Genomic DNA, 26659 nt, shown 5'->3' with positions numbered 1-26659 from the left:
CTAACCCATCTCACCGTACTCCTAGTTTTACTATTAGCTACAACAGAAGTAAGCTGTAGCAAAATAATCGAATAGATAACATTAAAAAAATAGTACAATGATTGATATTTTAAATGACATCAACTAATGAAATGAATATTCATATAAATTAAAAGTAATTACTGGCCGTAATTATCATTAACACACGTGCACTAGTGTCAATAATAGCAGCTATTTCCTGAGTGATTCAATTTCGTTTTTTTTTTTATTCTATTGGTTGGCGTACGAGCATATGTTCCACCTGATGGAAATTGGTCAGTCCCGCCCGTAGACCATGGCGCTGAAAGAAACATTAACGATTTCTTTCATCGCCAATGCGCCACCAACCTTGAGAACTAAGATGTTATGTCCCTTGTGCCTGTAGTTAAACTGGCTCACTCACCCTTCAAACCGGAACACAACAATACCAAGTACTATAGTTTGGCGGTAGAATATCTGATGAGTGGGTGGTACCTACCGGACGGGATTGCACGAAGCCCTACCAAGGAAAAATTAAATTGGAAATTTAATTAAACTATGTATGTAGGAAAAACGTATATTATGTATGCAGTGTTTAAATTCCAAGCGTACTAGAAAGGCGGGGGCATTTGGGTGACTATTTGGAGTACAAACCCGCTTCCACTACAAGAGATATTATGAAACAAAAAATATCCACATTCTTACGGATAAAAATATCTCACACAGAATGCAAAAATTGTAAAATAAAACAATAAATCTTGTACTCGTAGTTCGTCAAGCTTCGTAAGAGTAAAGTTCTTACAAAGTTACACAACTCATTTTCACGGTTAAAGTTTGAAATTTCTTTTCTTCAATCTCACGCGGGAATGTTGGACGCTGGTGAAACTTGTCGATCAACTTTATTTACAATATTTTCGCCATTTCTCAAATATAAGACATACATGATAAACTGAAATTTGATATAGGACAAGTATCCTTTTATATAAACAGACTATTCACGATAACGTAAATATTATCAACTTTAATGAATTGTTTTCCCAAAATCCCCGTATATATCGCTAAAGAAATTAAATCGTCTCCTAGAAATATCCTAGGCTTACCAAATCTTTACGTTACTAAGAATGATATAGAATATTGCTTGGACATTTCACGTGATTTAATTAAATACTAACGTAACGTAGTTTAATACTAGCATTTGACATCCAAGTATTAAAAAGGCTTTCTTATAAGCGAAGATTAACAGGTTTAATGAACACTGTTTATCTTTGAAACGATTTTCTGCCATATGTAAATCCACCAACCCGCACTTGAGCAGCGTGGTGTAATATGCTCCTAACCGTCCCCTCAAAAGGAGAGGAGGCCTTAACCTTAACGTATTATATTATTAATATAAAATCAAATCAAAACAAATTAAATCAAAATAAATTTTATATTCAAGTAGGCTTTTACAAGCACTTTTGAATCGTCATTTTACAATTAAGTGAAGCTACCACCGGTTCGGAAAGTAGATTCTACCGAGAAGAACCGGAAAGAAACTCAGTGGTTACTCTTTTTTAACATTTAAAAATACAAAGTCATGTTAGTGCTTTCTATTTCAAATCCGTCTTTTCGATATTCACTTATCTTATTAATCACATCTGATAAGTTTTTTATCATCACATTTACGTCATTGTTTAAAACTGGTTGGCATATAGAAGTAAACTTTGTACCCACCTAAATTATTTAAAAGTACATTTCTGTATATAAGTGAAAAAATAATAAAGTATTGTATGAACCCAATATGATCAAAAACAACTATAACCTCTTTGGTCTAGAACTGGTAGCAGGGCCGTATTTAGGGGAGGGCAACCGGGGCAACTGCCCTCGGGCCTCCACATGAGCGGGGGCCACACTTTTCAGCGAGTTAACAAATACCGAGATATAGTCAAATTATAATAATCTTACTACTTAATGTGTTCAAAGTTACCGATACCAATAAATAAATCATAGCTTACTGATTGAAATACAAAACGTTTAATAATCCATAATATAACAATTGGGGTCTCCACACTCCTGTTGGTCTAGGGCCTCCACTGCTTTGTGGCCCAGGGCCTCTAGAACTTTAAATCCGACTCTGACTTACGGTAGCTTACGAGGATTGAAGAAACCTCTAGATTATGAGTTCAAAATCAGGTGGCACATAATATTATTGAATTTTGTAAGTTTTTATACCTACTGAATTTTGTAACTGGATATCAATTTTGATTAAAACGTTAAAGAACAGTCTAGATACAATCTGATATTTGTAAGTCTTTACCTACAAATTGAGAGGCCATACATGCTTTTTCCTAGGTTTCCTTAAATGGATAATCTGCCTGATAATTGTATTTCGGCTAATTAAAATCATTCGTGTTAGTAGTGTTAAAGAATGATGACATGCATTAATATATCTCATTCAAATATTATTGAAATGATTGAATTTTTGAGTCTAAAATCGTGTATTTTCAACCGACTTCAAAAAAAGGAGGAGGTTCTCAATTCGACCCGTATGTTTTTTTTTCTATATTTGTTACGCGACAACTCCGCCAAGTATGAACCGATTTGAACAAATCTTTTTTTGGCGTATAGGTAATAGGGTGGTCCCGTTTAAATTTAATAATAAAAAAACAACCCCCAAAGGTGGAAAATTGGGGATGAACTTATATTATTATATATATTATATTATTATACGCAATATCTCCGCCGATTATAAACCAATTTGAACGATTATTTTTTTTATGTTCACGCATTTGAAGTCGGTTTTATCTTTTTAATAAAGTCGATTATTTTAACAATATTTGTTTTGTGTTAAAAGTTACTCGATATTGTCTTATAATAAACCAAAAAGTGTATGTAAATAAGTAAAACCTGCGAAATATATACTAATATTATAAACGTGAAAGTGACTCTGTCTGACTTTCTGTCGGTCGTTCTTTCACGACCAAACAGCTGAATCGAATTTAATGAAATTTTGTGTGCAGCAAACTGGAACTCCAAACACGGACGAAGGCTATTTTTGCCTAACATAATATGATAACCAACCCCTAAAATGTGAACGAAACCGCGAGCTACAACTAGTATTAAATAAAGATATTGCACTTCGGAAAAAATAGCCTAAACCTTTTGTCACACAAGAACAAACAACAGCAACAACTGCCTGTAAATTCCCACTGCTGGACTAAAGGCCTCCTCTCCCTTTGGGGAGAAGGTTAGGAACATATTCCACCACACTGTTCCAATGCGGGTTGGTGGAATACACATGTGGCAGAATTTCTATGAAATTTGTCACATACAGGTTTCCTCACGATGTTTTCCTTCACCGCTGAGCACGAGATGAATTACAAAGACATATTAAGCACATGAATCAGTGGTGCTTGTCTGGGATTGAACCCGCAATCATTGGTTAAGATGGACGCGTTCTAACCACTGGGCCATCTTGACTCTTTTTTTGTCAGACAACACAACAAATTCTCAAAATTCGAAGATATTCACTGGACTATTTAAAGCAGCATACAGCGTTAGCGGTAAGTACTAATCATGACACCGGCCATGTCTGATTATCGTTGGATATACTTAAGAGTGCATTTAGTGTTGCTTATTTTAACTAAATATTTTCATTCTTTTCTTATTTTGAATTTTTCACTTAGCAATTACAAACTATCATATCGAAACAATTGATTCCAATAATAATTAAGGCACGTAGATTCAAAAATGTAAGATGTTTAATCTGCATATTTCGCTAACATTGTTATTATATATTTATTGAACTTGTGACGCAAATCCCACTGTGATAAAAGTTCAACTTCAGCTATAAATACAAAAACCGCAGCTCGTATAAACAACACCGCCAGCCATCACAGGCGCTTGCAACATATTATAACAAACTAGCAACCCGCTCCGGCTTCGCACGGGTGCAATTCTGACAGTAATGCTACAGTATGTCTTACAACGTTCAGTTTTTTTTTTATTGTCCATGTTTCTCTGGAATTACTTTATTTAATAAAAAAAGTAAAGTAAGTAGTAAAGTAACAGCTTGTAAATTTCTCACTGCTGTGATAAGGTCTCCTTTTCCATATATGAGAGGGTTTGGAACATATTCCAACCACGCTGTTCCAATGCGGGTTGGTGGAATGCACATGTGGCAGAATTTCGATGAAATTAGACACATGCAGGTTTCCTCACGATGTTTTCCTTCACTGCCAAGCACGAGATGAATTCGTTATAAACACAAATTAAGCACATATATATAGCAGTGCTTGTCTGGGTTTGATCGGGCAATCATCGGTTAAGATGCACGCGTTCTAACCACTGGATCATCTCAGCTCTCTAATAATAAAAAAACCGCATCAAATCCGTTATGTAATTTTAAAGATGTAGGCATACATAAGAACAGACACCGGTAAGCGACTTTGTGTTGTACTATTTGATGATAATCATGATGAAATGTAATGATGATATTGTCTTCAGAGCGCTCCAAGCGCTTGATATATCGTCATTACATTCTAAAAGTAACAATAAAATAGCTAATTTCCAGTGGACAGACGAATATCATCATAAAGGGTTTATAAGCTTTAATTTCACTTGCGATATTTGTTTCTTGCGAGCTGAATTAAATTAGACGTAAATTAGGTTTTGGGAATAAAATATTTTTTATGGTAAGAGACGTTGCCAATTTATGTTACGGATCCCAACTTCTTCGCAATAGTCGAATTGTTGCGTGGGATCAGGCATCATCTGGCCTTACAGCAAACTTTTACGCCTATTAATCCAATTTAAGGTACCACGTGAACCTCTAAACCTTTGTTATAACGTTGTGCCGTAAAACCAATCTATCGTATTTCAAACCAAGTCAATACAAAATTTATAAATGGACACCAATCAAATTTAAATTTAAAGAATAAAAGTGGCGTTCAACTTATCAACCCGCTCCACAATGCAACTGAACATAATATACGCCGACGACACTATTCTAACATTCTTAATATAATAAATATTACGAGAACTATCGACCATTTGGCCTTAAAGGGGTGAAATCTCGAATCTTATTCTGGGCAAGATACAGCTTGCGAGGCCTTTTTTCAGTACTCTTTTTCCAATGTTATGTTATACTTTTTCAAATTTCGGGCGCAAGGCCCTTGGCACCGCGAGGCCGTGGGCGGTGACCCACACCGTCCGCGCCTTACGCCGCAACTGTTTGTGCGTGCATTTACAAAACGCACTTCATTCAGCTCCGTTTTGATGATATAAATCGTTCGTTCTGCTGGTACCAGTTCTCCTTATGTAAGAACTTGACTCTACAAAGCTTCGGAATACTATAGTGGTTTAAACTTCTAGTAATCATTGATTCAATCCTTCCCACACCAATGCCGCAATTTGAGCGGCTTGTTCTGATGAAGTATCCAAATTTATGGTAACAAATTTTTGTCGAGTTTGAAGACTTAATAATACTGTAGTGATCATTTAAATCGAGATGAAGAATCAATTTCAAACTCGACTCTAATAATACAGAGCTTGAGACTAGGTATAATTTTATTTTTCCGGCTAGTTTTATGTTTCACTGCAGTTCCATTTTGTTTTTTTTTTTTAATTAGTTGAGTCTCCAATATTTTGATTTAGTTGAATCTAAAAATTGGGCAATTTAGGAATCCTTCAGTGTATAATCCTATTATTCCCGTAATTATTGATTTTTTAGTAGGATTAGTATTTTCTTTTATCATATTATTTTCAGTTTAAAGTATTACCAGCACTATGAACCCAATTATATCAGCAGTTTTTTTTTTAATTCTAGTAAGGCTAATGAATTAATTAATCATATAACTAATTCAATCTTCAGTGACTATACTAATATAAAATAGTTTTGTAGTTGCTGAGTTAAGCATTTGAAGGCGTCAAATACATAACCCAGCAACTACAAACAAACATTTATAACCCTATTCCCAATTAATCTGATTTTTTTATTATTAAATAAAATGAATGTATTTTTATTGTATGTTTAAAATAATGAAAAATACAAAAGTTTTGTCCACTTTATGCGGATTTTATTGTAATATATATATCAATAAAATTACAAGAAGTATGTGCTTGGTCTCTTGTAGGCGAATTTGTTGAGTCGCTTGTAGTGGTGTACACGCTTGGGCAGAGGGAACTTGATGGTACTGTTGTGGAACTGTTTCACCTGCGGCCTGCGGCACGCTGAAGCCTTGATGACTTCGACTTTAATGATCTGAAATATAAATTAATTAAATTAACATTTCAGTTTTAACAACTGGAATTAGTTATCAGTAAGCTGGCATACATATATCTCAGAGAAATATGTAAACTTCTTAATATTAATAGCATATTAGTAAAAATTTGGTGTCATTTCTGATTTTAATCTGTTTATCTGTGTAGCGAAATAATTTTGGCACTATATTCTTAACTTGCTACATCAGTAGACAGTCAATAGTCAGACAAAGCAATATAGCGCGTCAAGTGTAAGTTGGCGTGTGGCAAAAACATGTACTAATTTTTTTTTGTTCGTTTAATATCTTATTTCTTTTATTTACCCTTATTTAGAAAACTTACCCAAAATCTATTTATTATCTAGGGAGATATTGGTAAAATAAACAAAAAAGTGGCAAGACAAAGGGTGTAGCAGGTGCTGTCACAGGAACGCCAACTTATACTTGACAGTCTATACCATCTATATTATAAGTGTCAAAAACATTGATGCATAAAAAACATTACTTAGTCTAATTGCATGAAAAACTGAACTTATAAAACATTATTAAGCACTTATAAGCATAACATAGAGCTCTAAAACGGTTCAAAATAATATTTAACGAAATATCAGTTGCAAGATTGAATACAAGCAAGACATAATCAAAATAGTAATATCCATGTGGAATATATCGGTTTATTAAAGTGAATCAAGTTTGTAACCTGTATGGAATGTGCGCGTGCTCTGTGACGGGCACCCATGTCTCGGTAGCACTGGGTAACAGCACCTCCCACACTCAGGTCACGGTACTCTCTGTACATGTTGTGGACACCAGATCTGGATTCATAACGCAGCCAGATACCAAAGTTCTTGATCTTTATTGGGCTCTTTTCTGGGATTTCCTGTAAAAAATTAAAATATTTATATATTAACATCATGTTTTAAATGTAGATATATTAAATTAAAATAATTAATCTCAATAATTTTATGTATCTTTAAAATGTTTATTATTAATTATGTATCACTACTACATTAAGAAAAAAAGATTTATGAAGTACAATAGAAATAGTGTGTACGTATATTGAATTACAATCGAAAAAATGTGAATCAAGTAAAATTAGACATTTATTGTTATCAATATAATTTGACCAGCAAGCTTTAGAGCAAAATCCACATGAAAATATTTATCAAATTCACAAAAATTTTTCCACATCAATCCTTATAATCAAGAATATATTGATACCACTTATAATATACAATTAACCAATATGAACCATTGCATACCTTAATGGAAACAATTTCTCCAGTTGCCTTCTTGAACTTCTTCAATTGCCTTAAAAAGTACCAGAAACGGGACTTGGCGACGATGGTGTCTGGGGAAAAGATCCTCATCTTGTATAGGGGCGGCTTCGGCTCATTTTCAGACGGCAGCTTGCGCCCGATGACTTCAAATTCTTTCAACTACAATAAAAATAGGATTCACTTAAGCAATATTATAACAAAAACAACATATTCTTCATGTATTATGAGCAAATTCGAACGATGAAATACAATATCAATAGTTTTATACAAACACAACATGACATAACCTATAATATTATATTAAGTTATTGAAAAGCACATTATTTTCACAACATTGTTTTAATTAGTACAATGCAGATTATTTTAACTTATAACAGTTAAAATATAATGTAAAAATTTAATTGAACATAAACGATATATCCAAATGAGATAGCCGCGGCAACGTGTACTCACATAAAGTCACTGTAGCACATTTGAAAACATAAACTTTTGGGCACTTTAAAATTAAATACACATAAACAACCATTTTTACTTTATTATTAATGTGAAACGCCATTATTTCTGTCTATAATTATATTAATTTTATAAAACTTACCTCTCCTTTAGCCTTCATTTTGAGAGATTTTAGCTAAAAAGATCTGTCAACGGAAACGGATCACTGAGGAAAGAAAATGGCGTCATAATTATTATTGCCATTAACAAAAAAACAAATTATGTTAAAACATAAGTATTAATTTTCTCGTTACATTATTATTTTGTTCTTTAATTTCTATTTATTTATCTTTATATTTAGACTCACTTTCTGCACATTTAAAGAAAAAAGTTTCACATTTATATATTTATATCAATTTTATTTTAATTTAGCAAACCATTCACCTGAGTCCAAAAAGACTATATTTTTATAACATAATCTTACTTGGAAATTTACAGGATCACATAATGGTCAGTGTTAGATATGTTAACCATTATTTACATTGAAAATTACTACCAATCTTGAGTATTAATATATTATGTTCCTTATTAGCTAGGCTAGGTAGCTTCACTTAATTGTAAAATGACGATTCAAAAGTGCTTATAAAAGCCTACTTGAATAAAGTTTATTTTGATTTTGATTTTGATTTTGATTTTTGATTACTTACAAATATACTCCCACATTTATCCTTTTCAAATCAGTTAAGAATTATTAACAAAGTATTGCTTTTATCGGTTTAAAAGAATTCATACTCTATGCAAACGTAAATTCGTTTGCATAGAGTATGAATTGAGCTAGGGGGTTACAACTTTGGAAGGACTTATTTTTTAAAATATGTTTAAATACAAGTCTTCTATTAATATTAGTTGATAATTGAGACACTTTTTGACCACGAGCAAGGCAAATTTTAGCTAACTGTGATTTAGTATATAATGCCTCATACCAATCGCTAAAACTTCTATACCTAATTTTAAAAAAAAGTATTTTCCTTCAAACTTCTGAAATATTTTAAAAGTGTCAAAACACCAAAATTAATGGATTATGCCTAGCCTGATATTTTATTGGATTTGCTGTCTTGTTAGATTATTGGAACGATTATAGCAAACTCAGTTTCAAACGTTCGAGATATATCATAATTATAATAATTATTAACTGATTTCGTTACTTACAATGATAAGGATATGACAGATTAGTGACTAAAGAACGAAATAGTCCATATCTGCGACTGAGTTTTATCTTTATTTTGTGACTAGCAGTTTGCCAGCGGCTTTGCTCGCTAGTAGGTTGAAAATATTTACAGCTAACTTAAAAAAATAAGTAAATTTTAGCCTCTTTGTATAACACATTTGTCCAAAAGATAGAACTTCGAAAATGACGGGCTTGTTACATACACATATTGAACCCCTATTTCACCCCCTTAGTGGTAAAATTTCCAAGAATCCTTCCTAGTTCCTACGTCACGTCTACTCAAATAAACGAACCTACTTAAATTTCATGGTCCTAACATTAATAGTCAAGACATGTTATTTTTATATATGTATAGGTATATATTATATATTTTTATATAGATTAATGTTCTAAAAACGTACTGTGTAATAGATTAACATTTGATTAATTTCTAATTAGAATTTTTTTATATAATTTTTATGTCTCTGTCCAAGAATACCATCAAATTTAGGAATTCTCTAGTAATTGGCAATTAGGTAGCTAGTTACTTAGTTAGGTACCTACTATGAATATAGTCAGTAAAGTCATGTAACTCATACAACTTTGACGATTGACATGACATTGACAATGAAATTCGAACTTAAGAAGTTGTACTTGACTGTTGACTGTCTCGCTGTCTTCGTCTTGACGTAAACGTACTATGTGATGTTTGTCGTAAAATAAAATTAAAGTTTCAAAATAATATGTTGATAAAAATTAACTTAAGTTTAAAAAGTGTCCAAATGTAAATATGTTGTCGAGAAATTTAAGTAAAGTCGTGAAGTATTCATTGTACGGTGGTGTTACCGTAGGAAGTGCTGTTGTAGCTTTAAAATATAATGACACTGATTACAATTCTTTGGCTATAGTGAGACTAACTAGGACTGCTTACACGGCCGTCGATATCGGTAGGACATACCAATCCATGTTATATAGCAAAGAATGGGATAAAAATTCAAACGAATACTTGGAGGTTAAAAGCCAAGCTCATCAAATTGGGGCAGAGAAACTGCTTGAATTATGCAAAGCAAACAAGGGGGTCTACATAAAGGTTGGTCAACACATTGGTGCTCTTGACTACTTACTTCCCAGCGAATATGTGACGACTATGCGAATTTTACATAAAGATGCACCCAGAAACACAGTGGAAGAATTATATGAAGTTATAAAAGAAGATCTTCAGAAAGATGTAAGTATACCTCAATACAAAGTTTTTGATATATTTAATACAGATATTACGATTTTTTTTATGAGCACAAAGTGTATATTTCATAATATTATGTACATACTTATTATAATGTACCTAATGATTGTGTGAGAATATAACTAAAAACGACAATGTATCAATAATAATAAAAAAAAATTAATAAGTTTTATATCATGCATATATTTTAGTTACACAATAGTTACGTCATCACAATCTAAATACTTGTCTAAGTAAGGATAATAATGCCTTATATAATTAAGTGATTAAATTACAGCCCAAGGAATTGTTTGAAGAATTTGATCTAGAACCTCTTGGAACAGCCTCGCTTGCTCAAGTCCATAGGGCTAAATTAAGAGATGGGCCGGAAGTTGCAGTTAAAGTACAACATCATTTTGTTAGAAAAAATACAAAAATTGACTTGAAATGGATGGAATTTATCATTAAAACAATGTCAAAAGTATTTCCAGACTTTCAAATGCAATGGCTTATCGACGAGACAAAGAAAAATATTGCAAAAGAATTGGACTTCTTGCAAGAGGGCAGAAACGCTGAGAAAGTTGCAGAATTGTTTAAAAACTATTCATGGTTAAAAGTTCCTAAGATATTTTGGGATTTTAGTACCGAGAGAGTTTTGGTGATGGAATATGTTACTGGTGGCCAGGTTAATGATGTCAAATATATAGATGTAAGTACTTAAAAAAATTATTTGAATTATATTTTAATTATGAAAATAATAGAAATATTATGCAATATTAATTTATAAAAGTGTTCTGTTTAATCAAGTTCTATGATTCTTCCGCTGGTATGCAGTCTTTTTAACTTTCTTTATTTTTTCTTAACAGGAACACAAAATAAGCAGACCCGACTTATGTCAAAAGTTAGGTGATCTGTATTCACATATGATATTCGTGACTGGTTTTGTGCACAGCGACCCCCACCCTGGTAACATTCTTGTAAAAAAGGAACCTCAGGACAAGGATGTGACAGTATTCTTGTTGGACCACGGTCTTTATGCTGTAAGTCTTAAGATTTAAAATTTTTATAAAATAATAGTAAATGTTTGAGATTGCACTACTGGGGGATTATTCTAATAACATATAAAGATTATAATATCTATCTAGATCTAACTTTGACTGAATATCTAGATCTAACATTGAGTGTTTGGATTTGTGTGTTAGAAAAATAGGGTTACAGCTGAATGGAAATAATATTTTCAACTGCAAAAACTGATAATTTGTTAGCAGAATTGGTACCCTGACTTGTCCATGATAGAATAAGCAAGATACAGTGAAAATAATTATCATCATTTATTTCCCATAACTAAAAATATGCTTCAAATTTTATTTAAGTAAATATGAACAGTATGTTTCTTAAAATTCAATAAATAAAGTTATTATGTACATTGTACATTCATCTTAATCCAAAGCTTGTCTCTCAGAGGTTGTTCTTTCATTAAAAAGGTTTTAGTATTATTGTAGAATTAAAAATTATTTTGTGACACTCAAGTATGAAATCAATTTGTTCCTTATATTTTTTAGCAACTTACAGACAAATTCCGTTACCACTATTCAAAGTTATGGCTCTCAATAATTGCAAGGGACAGAGATCAGATCAGAGAGCATGCGGAGCAATTAGGAATAGAGAAAGAATTGTATGGACTTTTCGCTTGTATGGTGACTGGGAGACCGTGGGATGTCATCATGAAAGGCATAGACAAAACTAAACCATCGTCTGCAGAGGTTTGTGAATATTATTAAGAATAATTTAACAGTAAGAACTCATTATCTTGTATTTTAGTTAATTTACACTATTATTTATACATAACTATATTTTTATTTATTTATTTAAAAGACACACCATCGGCATACACACAATAAAATAGTAGTTAATAAAGAACATCAGACTTATTCTGTATGGTACACCATTACAGGCATGTACGACACTTGCTACAATACGAATATCAAATTTAAAAAAAAATGTGAGACAATATTTTGACAAAAATGAAAACAAACATAAATTAAACACAAATTTTAACGAAAATTACAGCTAACTAATCACACTAAAATAAACTTAAGAAAATATAAAAAACAATACAATTGAATTAAAAAAACTAAATAAGATAAAATTTAAATAAGACTAAGGTTATTTTATTGGTGTAAAAGGTTAAATGATGAATTTATAGCCAGTATATAGTTTGTAAATGCTTGTGCATATATATTATTAATATAACTATAGAGCAATTACTTTAGTGTGCTTAGTACAAAACAATGTCTTTTATTAACAAATTTTTTTGCAAGTTACAAGTCCCCTGAGGAAAATAATGCATTTCTTAGTGTGTTTTTTGTAAATTGATTTGTCATTCTGACTGTTACTTTTAAGTTATATGAACCATGAATAATTAATTTATAATTCCATTTCTATTTCCTCGATCTATGTAGTTATGGAGCTTAAGGATAATAGATGCGATGCATTGATATTAGTACTTGGGATTTTTTTTTAATTTTGTTTTTTTAATCTCCATGAATCTACAATGAGATCGGTTGTCAATGTTTTTGGTGATAATGAGATATAAGATATTTTAAAATGTAATAAGATATTTTAAAATATGGTGGTAAGTGGTCATCAACCATTGGTAACAGTTGGAGTATTGTAAAGAATGGTCAATATTTCTTGCAACATCAAGCTTAAGTATTACGGAGTCCCTTGTGTCTGCAGTCACATAGGGATGTAACTGACTCCTTACCTTACCTGTTCCAATTTAAAGGGTGACTGAGGGCACTCACTCTTTAAATTGGAACACAACAGTATTGCTTCTTGGCGTTGAATATTTAATGTGTAATTTGAAGGGTTTGCACAGATTTGCCATTTAGCATTACATATTACCAACGAATTCCAGAAAACGACCTTCCAAAACGAGATCCCGAACTTCCTGCACCACGTGACTCGCTGCCTCGAGCACGTGGACCGTCAGGCGCTGCTCGTGCTGAAGACGAACGACCTCATCCGCAGCATCGAGTACGCTCTCGGCATGCAGGAGCGGATGTGCGGGTTCATGGTCATGACAAAGTGCTGTACTAAGAGCATATACCAGCACGAGTTTACGGTGAGTCATACTATTATATTGAAGTTTTAGGTTTTGAGCAGAGATGGCCCAGTGGTTAGAACGCGTGCATCTTAACCGATGATCGCGGGTTCGAACCCAGGCGAGCACCGCTGATTCATGTGCTTAATTTGTCTTTATAATTCATCTCGTGCTCAGCGGTGAAGGAAAACATCGTGAGGAAACCTGCATGTGACGAATTTCATAGAAATTCTGCCACATGTGTATTCCACCAACCCGCATTGGAACAGCGTGGTGGAATATGTTCCAAACCTTCTCCTCAAAGGGAGAGGAGGCCTTTAGCCCAGCAGTGGGAATTTACAGGCTGTTGTTGTTGTTGTTTAGGTTTACAACAGTTAAGAATTTTTTTTCTTCTGTTTATTGTTTCTTGACACAAAAACGGCGGAATTGTAATAAATAACATACTAGTTGTCGCCTGCTTCGCTCGTGTTTTAAGGAGTTTGTTGTCATTTGTTAGGTAAAAAAAGTGGCCTATGTCCTTCCTTGTAGCTAAAATTTGTTCATTGATTTGATCGTGAAAGAGCGACACACAGACAGATAGAATTAATTTCACATTTATTATTATGTACTAGGACTAACTTAACTTCCTTTTTTGTCAAAATATTTATATTTCCAAAAAGAAATGGTTTTGGCGCTTACTACATTTTTGTTTCACGATAGACTATATCTTCAATCGTGTTTTTTATATATGTCTTTTTGTTAAGATGAGAAACTATTATAATAGGGTCTAGTTTATATAAAATAAAATATAAGGAAATTAGTTGGTACAAACTGTCATTGATTTATAATGAACGCACCCCGCATACTAATTAGCAATACAACGACAGGCACTTAAATTGTCAATGTCATTTGATTTCCGGCTATAGAATTAAACTTGTATGTCATTACATTATATTAAAATGATTCTTTATTAGATTTATTTAAAACTAGCAGCCCTAACCGCTTTCGCACGTGGGCAATGCTCTTACTTAATATAGTAGAGCATGTCTAAATGATCAGTATTTCTTTACTATATTATCTATGTATTATATAAAAAACCTTCCGCTCGAATCACTGTATCTATTATACAAAATAACCCCATCCTAATCCGTCGCGTAATTTGAAAGATCAAAGCATACATAGGGATAGACAGCGGTAAGCGACTTTGTTTTGTACTGTGTCATGAGAAAATATATTTGTATCAACAGTAGTCCCGATAGAATTTCTCATCGCCAATCATAGGTACTCTTCGATTTTTCTCGGTTAATAGTTTTGAATAACTACTAGCTATTTTATCTTTAGTCGCAGCGATTTGGTACATACTTAATACTTATATATTGTACACAAAAACATCAAAATCAGGCGTGTTATGTCAATAGTCATTATACTAGCGGCAAGATACGATGGCCGTTTTGACACATTAAAAAAGTGATGTGAAATGTAAATTTATTATCGATATAATATATTCAAATCTTTGTTTTTTTTGCAAGTAATTTAATTCAAGTTTTTGTTGCAAGTAGTATCTGATTAAAAATATTTATTAAAAAAAATATTAAATAAGTTTAAGTAATATATTCGAACGAAATCAATTTAAATCAAAAATTGGAATTAGAATGAATAACTTAATTAATTAATAATTTTCTACAATAAACATATATAAATAAAATAAAATAAATAATTTATAAAATAGATAAAATGTTTACTGTCAACACAAATATAACACCGACTACGAGGTCGAGTGTGAGAGTGTGACGTACACGTTTACGCAAAAAAAAAATATATAAATTTTATGACTAACTGCACGTCACTATTGACAATAAAGAACAACAATTTTCTCCTTTGATGTAATTATTTATTAAATACGAAATTTCATGAGCAGGCAAACGTCAAAACGGCCATCATAGCGTGCCGCTACTATAAAAGAAGATGAAATGGAAAAATTTCAATTACTCATATAAAACCTTTTTCGAAATTCCCTGCATCTGGTAGAAAAATATAGATTGTATATGTAAAAAAATAAAGACTTAAAAGGATCTTCCAATTTTCCTAATTCTCTAGTTAAGCGCTTAGATGATGATTTCCAAGAATACTGACAACGTATACATATTTACAAACAGAACCCTTTCAATTTCACACAAACTTTTGTCCCTTACTCAGAAGTTTCCCATAGGGCATAGATTTGCATCCCTTAGTGCTCATGTAAACAAAGACCTACCGTGCAAAACTTCATGCTCCTACAATCATTGACTTAGGTTTATGTTTAACTTACAGCTTTCAATTGGTCTTTCATTTACATGTAATCAATAGCTATCTTATTTCTAGGATTTTTTTTTTAATTTAAACCAAAGAGTTCTTAAATATTGATCAGGACTAAATTTTACGTTTTTTATTACAACAGTAGCCAAGAGAAAGTTGAAAAGTGTTTAACTGTAAATTTAAAAGTACAATGAAAGATGTACAGTTGGCATAAAAAGTACGAACAGTGCAAAAGAAATAAAAAGATATGTATGTTCGATGCCTTATTTCCATTAAAAATATATTTGTAGTAACTGTAAACACATAGTTTTGGATAAAGTTGTAACCTTAAACTTGAGTTTTCATGTATCAATTTTAGGTCCTTTTTTATTTCTTGTATGTATAAATGATCTCTTATTGTATGTAAACGTATTTGTGGTATTATATTGTTTGTTAATGTGGTTCCGTACTTTAATTAAGGATTTTTAAATATTTTCTCTCATCGATTTCGGTCAGAATTATACAGAATTATCCCTATTCAGTAAAGTGTAATGCTAATAAATTGAAGAAATATTTCATATTTTATTATATTGCTTGTATAAACAATTCGTGAGTGATAATATATTATTTTAACACTTTCAGAAAGCGGGGTCACTGGCGAGAAAGCAGTTTCTAAACACGAAGTATGTGTGGTCACTATTCGTTCTGTATATATACGGGATATATTTGTCACTACGAACTAGGTTTAATCTGTATAGCTAGAATTTCTTAAAACACTACCCAATTGTATTATATAAGTCGGGTCTGATGGTAACCAAAAAATATTTATTTTGCGTATGATGCTTTAAGAGTTTTAAGGATATTTTAAAGGGGTTGCCAGTATTAGAATCACAAAATAGTAAATGTGTGTTGTAATATATAAAAAAATGTAAATATTAAATATAATTGTATATTGTATATTTTTTATTTACATACCGGTTTTAAAATCGTCTCATTTCTATAAATTATATACAAGAAGAATTTCAAATTGTTATTTTTTTGTTGTGAAAGTTTTTTAATATTATTTTGCAAACATTGTATTAGATAAAAGCACAAAAACTTTGACTATAATATTATTACTATTGTTTAGAATATTTCTAGTTTAGTTACACGCTGCCAAATGCTATTACACATTAAAACTAAGATATGTCACCTCATTTAACCTCCAATTAAAACGTCACAATGCTCTTGTTTGATGACACCACTAAGAGCTTTCACGAAACCCTATCAGAATGTTGCAACAAATTAATATAAAAACAATATTATATTTTCTACAATTAATCGTGTTGGCAACCCTATTTATTTCAATAATGATACAAAGTAATGTCCTAGTCAGCTTCGTTGAATCTTACCTCAAATATTTCATACCAATAGTTAAATTGTGTATTTGTATATTTTCGTGTCGTTCGATGGTGCTAGCTCTAATTTTTTATCACATATACTATGTATTAATCGCGTCATGGTCATTGAAGAAAACATTTAATTGTACGACTAGCCCTCTAATTAAAAACGTCATTCAATTATACGACTAAATGTTGATTAGCCAAGTGGTTGAACTTTTTCAACAATACTTAGATGGATATCAACTTTGTTTTATTAAACTAAATAATTAAATTGATATCTAGTCTAGTCGATATGTAAAATTACATCAATGACGATAATTGTTTTAAACACCATAATGATTCGACTATAAAACTAGACACGTGTTTGAATGGCCTTTTTCAACGAAAGGACTATCTTTGCAATTGATGACTATTCCAACCATTTGACTGCGATATATACACTTAGACCAATTTAGATGATAAGAATTAATTCTTATATATATACATATGTTTTATTTACTTTGTAAGCATTTCAGCAAATTTCATATATTGTAAAATATACCCAATAAAATGAATTATTTTTGGCATGAGTTTTTATTTTTTTAAACATTACAATTGTATCCGGTTTTCCAAGTCCGATAGTTTGTTGGTTAAAGTCGTAAGATCACTTTGTATTTTTAATAGAATATTTGCGAAGTTATCTCTGCTCTTTCGTCCGTGGAGCTTGAAGAATATCGACGATGTTGAAATTTTGCAAGTTAGGTCAGATCTCTTTTCACATTCTTTGTTTTTCATTTGATGTGTATCCTTCATTCGAAATTTGTTGAGCGCTACAGTTTCGTTGATGGTTGCAGCTGTTGTGAAGTAAATAATCCTAGCTCGATTAAATTGTTTATATTTAACTTATTGTCTATTCTCAGACTTTACTATTAATTATAAGTATTTGTAATATTTACAATTACAAAGACGAACTTTAAGAACGATCACAAAACTCACCAAAAATCAAGTATAGAATAGGTCTATCACTCACTCATAGGTCACTCACTATATAAATTATAATATAACTTGTATATTATTGCTAATTTTACTCTCAGACGTCTCACGCACACTAAGACATATTGTACGTGCGTCTTTCACTCACACAAACGAACGCCGTTTATTTTGGCGTGGAGGGGCGCGCCTTCGTAGAATAGAACAATACAAACATGCGATGATTGCTGATTCAAACCCAGGCAAGCACCTTGTTCATTTGCTTAATTTGTGTTTATAACTCGTGCTCGGCGGCGAAGGAAAACATCGCGAGGAAACCTGCACGTGTCTAATTTAATAGAAATTCTGCCACATGTGTATTCTACCAACCCGCATTGGAACAGCGTGGTGGAATATGTTCCAAACCTTCTCCTCAAAGGGAGGGGAGAGGCCCAGGAGTGGGATTGTTGTTGTTGTTGTTTAATATTGTAACTTACAGATGAGTACCTATTTTGTTATTAGACACACCTAACACATTTACACACCGGAAGATTGCGGGAAGTATGAGTATAATTGCCTGCATATAACGAATTTAATTATTTCAATATGAATACTAACTTTTTGTAGTGTTTTTAAAATTGAAATTTTTACATAATTCGTCTTCAATGCCTTTTTCTTTGTAATCGTCTTTGATTTTCTCCTCAAACACGGTATCTGGCGATTCATAATTGTCACCACCTGCGCTCTTATTACCCATAGTTATCATGTTGTTTAGCAATCCTGAGGCTATAAGACGAAAAAACAAGCACTTTATTTACGGAAAAGTAGAAAAACATTGATTTGGTTTTACAAAATAAAAACAATAATGATCATGAGTATGTATGTAGTGTTACGTAATCTGTTAAGACAATGTTCTTGTAATTGGGTAGTCAACTACTGAGAAGTCTGTTTCTACGGGGGTAGAAACTTCATTCGTCTACATCATTTTATTTTTATAAATAACAAAGTAGTAAGTGCTATTAAAAGAGACCGCCTAGTGTTTAGAACGCGATCTTAACCGATGATTGCGGGTTCAAACCCAGGCAAGCACCACTGAATATTCATGTGCTCATTTGTGTTTATTATTCATCTCGGGCTCGGCGGTGAAGGAAAAGATCCCGAAGAAATCTGCATTTGTCTAAATTTATAGTAATTCTGCCACATGTGTATTTCAATCCGCATTGGGACAGCGTGGTGGAATATAATCCAAACCTCCTCAAAGGGAGAGGGGACTTTAGCTCAGCATTGGGAAATTGACAGGCTGTTGTTGTAAGTAATATTTTAGATATTAGTGCTGTAAGAATATTATTAATTCTATTCTGATTCGAATTTAACAAACTTAGCAAGTACTAATACGATTATGTCAGTTTAATATTTTACATAACTATCAATTCCTGTAAAATTAAAGTATGCTTACATATAACTTTATTAGGAAGCCAGACTTCCAAGATGTACGGGTGTTGAGGGTCATTTCCCTTACGGAGTTCTGTCAACGGTAACTCACGATCGCTTTCAGATTTCAGTATTATTATTTCGTCACAGTAATCCGGCAAATCAAGGAGATACCACACTTTATGTCGCAGTTGGGATACAGAGGCTGTCGGCTTCACTGCTATGTAGCGAAGTTTCTCATCGAATACTAGAATGAAGTTTATAACTTTAAAGGTATTTAATGAAGTATTTGGTAAATCATAAATATTAATCGATGATTGCGGGTATAAACCCAGGCAAGCACCACTATATATGTGCTTACTTGTGTTTATAATTCATCTCGTGCTTGTGTGTATATAATGTGTATTCCACCAACCCGCATTGGAGCAGCGTGGTGGAATACGTTTCAAATCTTCTTCTGAAAAGGGAGAGGAAGCCTTAGCCCAGCAGTGGGAAATTTGCAGACTGTTTTACTTTACTTCTTTTTACTTATGGTAAATCATCAAATTAAGTCCGCGGACTAATTTTCTCATTCTTGTTTCTAAATTTTGCTATACATCCAAACAAATTCAACTATAAAATGTACAAATTGCAGTAACAAAATATCATGATTCAAGATACTTGACATAGTGAGGAATTCAGTAAGCCATAATCGTTTGCCTGCCTTTACCACATATATTTGGGTTGATGCAGAGTGAATTATTTAAAAAAAAGGTTATTGGTTGTTTTCTTTATGAATATTTAGTTAATTCCACTTATGGTTTATGATATGGAGGCTTTTTACCATTATATCGGCAATCAGATTAGTAGACCATTTTTTTTTATATAAATTAGGCTATTTAGCCTATTTAGCCTAATTTATATAAAAAAAAATGGTAAATAATCCCACCCTGATTGTCTAGTCTCTAGTCTTCTACAGTACAGGACACCTTTTAGACACCATATAATTGGAACCCCTTTTTAAATTATGCTATTTTTATCGTTCTGAACTTACTATTCAAATCGTGACGTCGTAGAATCAGGAAGGTGATAACATCCTTTTTGAATAATCCACTCGAAATTCGGAGGAAATTTATAAAAGACATTGCTTTTACACCCCCTGTTCCCCTCGGAAGAGGATTTGATTATAAAAATCACCGCATTTACCGTAAATTTTGTGCTCGTGACTTTTAAATTCGCGCAAAGGAATAAGTTGACAATAGTATTTGACACGATATCATTATATACAGCCTCGTTGGACTAACATAGTTAAGTCGTCATTACTCTATAGCGTGAAATAATTTAAAAAAAAACCACGCGATTGTTATTTCTTGGCACAAAGTTTGGATATTTCGGACATACAATTCGTAGAATATTTGTGTAGTTTTTGTTATTGATTTAATATTATTTATTACAAAGTCAGATAATTATTTGAAGATTATTTTTAAGACATTTTTACTGTTGGCCACGTAGACTGGTATTTATTATATTCATAAAAATGCGTTTTGATGATCTTTGGAAATAAAGTAATAAGAAGTTAGGTGTAAGTTTTAAAATTTATCTAAGTTGGAAACATTTTTTTTAATTAATCCTGTTACAATGTGTGAGTGAAATCTTACTTTTTTTTTAAATCATTACACAAAACAGTCAATCTATAGTTTTCAACTTCATTCGACAAATCAATACGATATACATACTGTTAAATATACTGTTGGAATAAACAAGCAACATCTGCGTCAAGTCACAGAACTTCCCTTAAAAATTTTTATTGGGATTGCCATTATGATTATTACGGTGTAATGTGATTATTGATGAGGTTAGCCTACTTCTTACTTCTGGTTCTCCATAATGCCGCGAAATGAAATATTTTACTTAAAACAAAATAATTGTTAGGATTTATAGATTAATTAAAATAAGGCATTGGATTTATATAATGAAAAACGTATGATAATATCATATTTATTTCTAACAAATATTTACAATGAATGAAAATATTTTATCATTCGTTCATTCGGCAAGTTTGACGGCCTGTAACGCAAATATTAGTAGAGGGGAACTATTCCACGCCCATTTATTTATGATGGGGTAATACATCATACCGTGAACCAATTGGACGTGGCAGTTATCTGTAACAAAGGGAAAAAACATTAACAAAATCGTTTTTTAATTTCTGTCATATTAATAAATTCCTAAAGGAAGTTCAAATCTTTATTTAAAAACAACACATAATATGAAATATTTGACGAATTCAATTAATTATTATTATATTTTATAATTTCAGACATATGTGTAATGTGTGCAAAAATATGGCTAAGAGCGCTTCTGTAAAGATTTAAATTTGGCGCCCCCAATGTTTATTACTTTTTAGGAAGGTACCAACACTTAGTTAAATAATCTTCAGTAAAAGTAAGTCTTATGTATTATAATAGTTTTGTTTTATTATTAACGATAAAAAAATGCAACAATTTTTTTTCCATATCGTTCGTTTATCAAAATTATGTTGAAATTGATCTTACATGTTTATCTATTATAGATCAGAGTTTTCTAGTGTTGAAATCTACAAAGAATGCCTTTGGTAATTTCGGCTCTACAACCAGTAAGCCCTTACCATTTAACTAACTACTTAAACCCGCACATGCAACGTTTGTGAAACAAAATCAAATCAAAATAAACTTCATTCAAGTAGGATTTTACAAGCACTTTTGAATCGTTTCGCTTTACAATTAAGTGAAGCTACTTTCAGTTCGGAAAGTAGATTCTACCAAGAAGAATCATCAAGAAATTCAGTAGTTACTCTTTTTCAACATTAAAAAAATACAAAGTCATGTTAGTTAAATGTTCTTTCAAATTATCCTTTAATATTTATTCGTAAATACTCACTTCTCTCCAACAAAAACGTGAGCTCAGTCGGTGTAGTGAATTTATCATATTCATGCGTGCCCTTCGGTACTAAGTTGAAGACGTGTTCGCTGAGACATATCGTAACGAATTCCGACAATTTGGACCTGTTTGGTGTCGTTATAAATATTTTACCACCTGGCTTCAAGGCTTTCACGCAGGACTGAATGAAAAGTTCCTTATCGGCCACGTGTTCGATCACCTCTGATGCCACAACACCGTCATAGTGGTCGGTAAAATGTCGTGAGTGTTCCTGTCAATTAAAGGAAAAAAATTATATCGTTTGTTTTTTAGAGTCGAGATGGCCCAGTGGTTGGAACGCGTGCATCTTAACCGATGATTGCGGGTTTAAATCCAGGCAAGCACCAATGAATTCATGTGTCTAATGTGTGTTTATAATTCTTCTCGATCTCGGCGGTGTAGGTAAACATCGCGAGGAAACCTGCATTTGTCTTATTTACTCCACGCTTTTTTATCATCTATAAATAAAATCTTGTATCGAATAATATGCTGTTTTTACAATGTATTTTTTACAAACGATTTGAATTTACGAAACGACAAAGTTATAAATGTCTGAAGAATTTTATTATAGAAACGGATACCTTGCCTAAGAAGGATTTATTTAATTTTGTGTATTAAGTCATAAATCGATGTTGGCATAAAGCTTGATCCCCTTCGACACTCAAAGAGCACGTTAAACCGCTTGTCTTATTGACAAAGCACCGATCTATTTGCGATTATTAGTTAGCTTTGTCACATCACTAATCGGAAAAAATATATGTACCATTTATCGTTTATAGGACTTTCAGGTAATGCTGACGCTTATAGTCGTATTATAGGCTATTTGACAGTACAGTATATATTATGAGTTTAAAAATAGTTATTAACTAACGAAAGTTAAAAATAATACTTAATTTATTCACAAATCCATAAATAAAAATGCATTTTTTAAACGTTTGTCACGTGATACAAATCTCCTGATTGGCCGGGCTTATAATGAAGTCACTTGCATGTTAACCTTGCTTGCTTACTAGGTATGTGTACCGCAGATTAAAATACAGACAAGAGACGTCACCGACCCTATTGCAGCACCATATTGTCCCAGTAGCGTTTTCGCGCGCTATTTAAATATGGAATTTTTAATATGATATTTTTTGTCAAATATGTAGTAGAAATAAAAAAAACAACTTTTACTGGGTTTCTTAACCTCGACTAAACAATATAAAATGGATTTAAAAAACCAATCAAGTACATAGCCTATTAAAACGTGAGTGAGTTGTTGCTCCTTTATTTGCAGAATCAACAGATATCAATATATTTTGTAGGATTATGGTATCAAATTAAATAAATCTTTATATTTCATCACAAAACAAGAGTTTATGATACAATATCAGTTTAAAAAAAAAAATAAGTCAACAATTTACACACAAGTAAAGGCAGTTTCTGACTATTAGAATCATAGGCTATAGCCCTGTGTCATCATGTCCTCGCATTTTTTGTTGGGAGTAGGTAACTATCAGCTCATAAGATATTGTTGTGAGTTTGATGGTTGAATGGACCAGTGTTACAGATACAAGGGACATAATATCTCAAGGTCAAAGTTCCTAAAGTTGGTGGCATATTGGGCACATATTGGACATAGATCACATTTCTTAGACAACCAATCTCTATGGGATTAAGTCATAATAATCGAATTTAAGGTAGAATCTTTATAACAGTTTAGCTCGATACAAATTGTCCCACAATTAAAATAAGTTTAAGTCTTAGCATGAATACATTTATCATTTACAGATCTACGAGCACATACAAGGTGAATTCATATTGTGTATGTCTTTTGAATTTGATAAACAGATTTAAATAAATGTATCTCTCTCCGTCATCGAGTTTCTGACATTTGTATAAAGATGGCAAAATATTATGTAACTATTTAACTGTGAATTTTGTTTATCTGTATTTTTTAGTACTAAATGAAATGTCAAACACTAATCAGTAATAATGTTTATACATTTAAACCAATAAAACAATATAAAACTCACCTCGACTGTGGTACAATGATATGATGGCCGATTGTTTTCTAGTCTTGAATCTATTGTACAATGCTCTTTAGCTATTTCTACTAACTCTTTACTAGCGTCTATTCCTGTTACTTTCGCTCCAAGCCTTGCTATTCCCTAAAAAATAAAAAAACTAATCTAAAAGGATGATAATTGAATTAAGAGACACACGGGAGGTATCCAAACTTTAAAAAAGTACCTATGAAATATTTTATTAATTCATAATTAAAAGTATTACTTCTACAAAACAATTTTTTCTTTTGAAACTACCTGCCTTATAATATTGATGAAGATTTTTTGTAATACTTAAAAAGAAACTGAATGATTTTAAAGGACTTTAATTCAACTGAATGTAAAATATATATATTTATGATCTTTATTATAATAAAGTTTATAATACTGAGTTCATGATTCAAAGCATTGTATGAAATATGATTGCTCACCTCTGAAACTATACCTCCCCCACAACCAACATCCAATATAAGTTTATTAGATAAAGGCAATGGTGTTCTTTCATCCAGCGAGCAGGAGACAAGTCCGTCTCTTATAAAAGGTATTCTGTTGAATAAGAATAAAAATTTTAATATATTTTAATGTATCATGGCCTAGTTTGCAAATAATATGGACTTGAATGAGAGAAAATAAGCTAAACTGCCTTTTTAGCGAAAACATCTGACATCTCCATTAATGTTGATGATATTAACATTCTAAATTGTGTAACAGCATTGATATGACATGTTTATTCTATTAATCTTATAAATTATTTTTTACTTCTGTGAAAATCAGTATATAATATTAAAAGAATTAAAAAGATGTTCATACTTTGAAATTATACTATGTAAATAAGTTTTGTATTGACAACATATAAACTCAAAGTTTTAATTAATGATTGGGATCATGTACCAAGTTCTAATATCTTTACACATCAAAATCAATGTTAAGTGATTGTGATAGATAAAACTCACCTAATTAAATTATAACTATGAAGTGCTTTCATAGGTCCATTGGGGTCCCACCATACTTGGGCTTGCTGTGAGTGTTTCTCTACATGACTTGTGTCAATTGTTGTCTTTTCTGCCGTAACATTGTTTGAAGTTTGTGCTAATTTAATTCCTCTAGCTATGGTTTTATTTAAACGTGATATCCTAAAAAAAATTAATGTGTAATTATAAATAAATTCTTTTGACATGAATATTTTGAACAATTAAAAAAAAAACTCACTGTTTCAATGTAACAAATGTTTTGCTGAATGGGGTCATATTTGATTGTTTTATTTATCACAATATTCTCGACTGGAAATATAATTAAGTTTTATCCTAAGTAGAAGATATCATCGTCCGATTAATACTATTTAAAAATTACCTTTTTGAAGTCAAACAAGCAACATATCTTACAATTAAAATAATATATCTTTATAAATATATATTTTTTAAATTTGCGTTTATTACGTTTTTATCAGGTTAAGACTATTTTTAAAAGTTGAGCCTAATACTACAATACATTTATTAAAGTCCTGTTTAAAGGAACTGCGTGGGCCTTGAGGTTAATTATTCATTTTCTATTTTATGGACGACATAATATAGTTTCAACATTAAATGTGATATAATTTTCTTTTAAAATATTATTTAGAAAATTATCTGTCTCTGTCAGAATTCTAATGTCAGTCATGTAGATGTCAGTAATACTGACAGTCTGTGCTGCCAACCTTATATACTACTAACAAAAGAACCTGCGAATATTTAGTTCATTAGTATTTTAAAAATAATAAGGAAATGATAAATAAATAAAGAAATTACCATTATAATCAGTTACAATCACATTCAATAGTTTTTCATTATCTATGTGCTTTATTTTCTAGGTTAAAATAATTTAAATATTGCCATCTAATAACAAAATACTCTTAATCGGAATCGTTGGCTAGCCATTCGTTTTGAATTCGTACGTGTAAATTTAAGATTTACTTAAGATTTTTAAAATTTATTACTTGTAATTCAAAAAAAGTAAAGTACATAAATATATGTATGTATTTAGTGAATTGGCAATTTTCATTTAAAGACAAGTTATTTTATTAATAAATTGACAACGTAAATTTATTTAGATATGGCTATCGTTCATGTTTTCCTACCTTACTATATGACTTCACTATTTTTTAAATAATTAAACATTAAGAAAACGGTTGATCTCTGTTAAGG

General features: G+C 31.6%; 4 protein-coding genes across 4 annotated transcripts; 1 reads left to right on the top strand and 3 right to left on the bottom strand.

The window, feature by feature from the left end:
• Positions 1–6031: 6031 nt before the first annotated feature.
• On the bottom strand, positions 6032–8220 carry LOC124543796 (60S ribosomal protein L18a). Its single transcript, XM_047122101.1, has 4 exons — positions 8112–8220; positions 7499–7675; positions 6937–7116; positions 6032–6238 (listed from the first exon to the last, which is right to left on the bottom strand). The coding sequence occupies exons 1-4, from the start codon at positions 8127–8129 to the stop codon at positions 6080–6082; spliced, it is 534 nt and encodes a 177-aa protein (XP_046978057.1). The 5' UTR covers positions 8130–8220; the 3' UTR covers positions 6032–6079.
• Positions 8221–9791: 1571 nt separating this feature from the next.
• Positions 9792–17684, top strand: LOC124543651 (aarF domain-containing kinase 1). The gene is made up of 6 exons (XM_047121911.1): positions 9792–10383; positions 10676–11086; positions 11244–11417; positions 11940–12140; positions 13298–13504; positions 16379–17684. The coding sequence occupies exons 1-6, from the start codon at positions 9946–9948 to the stop codon at positions 16496–16498; spliced, it is 1551 nt and encodes a 516-aa protein (XP_046977867.1). The 5' UTR covers positions 9792–9945; the 3' UTR covers positions 16499–17684.
• A 2-nt stretch (positions 17685–17686) lies between these two features.
• On the bottom strand, positions 17687–20720 carry LOC124543652. The gene is made up of 4 exons (XM_047121912.1): positions 20531–20720; positions 19523–19744; positions 18685–18852; positions 17687–17951 (listed from the first exon to the last, which is right to left on the bottom strand). The coding sequence occupies exons 1-4, from the start codon at positions 20619–20621 to the stop codon at positions 17707–17709; spliced, it is 726 nt and encodes a 241-aa protein (XP_046977868.1). The 5' UTR covers positions 20622–20720; the 3' UTR covers positions 17687–17706.
• A 738-nt stretch (positions 20721–21458) lies between these two features.
• LOC124543800 (ubiquinone biosynthesis O-methyltransferase, mitochondrial-like) lies at positions 21459–26132 on the bottom strand. The gene is made up of 7 exons (XM_047122106.1): positions 25830–26132; positions 25689–25759; positions 25433–25612; positions 24911–25025; positions 24450–24584; positions 22396–22666; positions 21459–21641 (listed from the first exon to the last, which is right to left on the bottom strand). The coding sequence occupies exons 2-7, from the start codon at positions 25724–25726 to the stop codon at positions 21523–21525; spliced, it is 858 nt and encodes a 285-aa protein (XP_046978062.1). The 5' UTR covers positions 25727–25759; positions 25830–26132; the 3' UTR covers positions 21459–21522.
• Positions 26133–26659: the final 527 nt, after the last annotated feature.

Source organism: Vanessa cardui, chromosome 3 (assembly GCF_905220365.1).
Source record: "Vanessa cardui chromosome 3, ilVanCard2.1, whole genome shotgun sequence".
Lineage (NCBI taxonomy): Eukaryota > Metazoa > Arthropoda > Insecta > Lepidoptera > Nymphalidae > Vanessa > Vanessa cardui.
The sequence above is the reverse complement of the archived record's forward strand: the minus strand, read 5'-3'. Positions and strand labels throughout refer to the sequence as shown.

Excerpts from the sequence above, each read along its gene's own strand:
- LOC124543652 (XM_047121912.1), bottom strand. The coding sequence starts at position 20,621 with ATGTCTTTTATAAATTTCCTCCGAATTTCGAGTGGATTATTCAAAAAG. Across the intron at positions 19,745-20,530 it reads ACGACGTCACGATTTGAATA|TATTCGATGAGAAACTTCGC; the intron begins GTAAGTTCAGAA and ends ACTTCATTCTAG. Across the intron at positions 17,952-18,684 it reads TTTTAAAAACACTACAAAAA|CTGCAACCATCAACGAAACT; the intron begins GTTAGTATTCAT and ends ACTTCACAACAG.
- LOC124543796 (XM_047122101.1), bottom strand. Across the intron at positions 7,117-7,498 it reads GAGAAATTGTTTCCATTAAG|GAAATCCCAGAAAAGAGCCC; the intron begins GTATGCAATGGT and ends AATTTTTTACAG. Across the intron at positions 6,239-6,936 it reads CACGCGCACATTCCATACAG|ATCATTAAAGTCGAAGTCAT; the intron begins GTTACAAACTTG and ends TTTATATTTCAG.
- LOC124543651 (XM_047121911.1), top strand. The coding sequence starts at position 9,946 with ATGTTGTCGAGAAATTTAAGTAAAGTCGTGAAGTATTCATTGTACGGT. Across the intron at positions 11,087-11,243 it reads ATGATGTCAAATATATAGAT|GAACACAAAATAAGCAGACC; the intron begins GTAAGTACTTAA and ends TTTTCTTAACAG. Across the intron at positions 11,418-11,939 it reads TGGACCACGGTCTTTATGCT|CAACTTACAGACAAATTCCG; the intron begins GTAAGTCTTAAG and ends TATATTTTTTAG.
- LOC124543800 (XM_047122106.1), bottom strand. The coding sequence starts at position 25,726 with ATGACCCCATTCAGCAAAACATTTGTTACATTGAAACA. Across the intron at positions 25,613-25,688 it reads ACATTTGTTACATTGAAACA|GATATCACGTTTAAATAAAA; the intron begins GTGAGTTTTTTT and ends AATTTTTTTTAG. Across the intron at positions 21,642-22,395 it reads CACGTTTTTGTTGGAGAGAA|ATAACTGCCACGTCCAATTG; the intron begins GTGAGTATTTAC and ends CCTTTGTTACAG.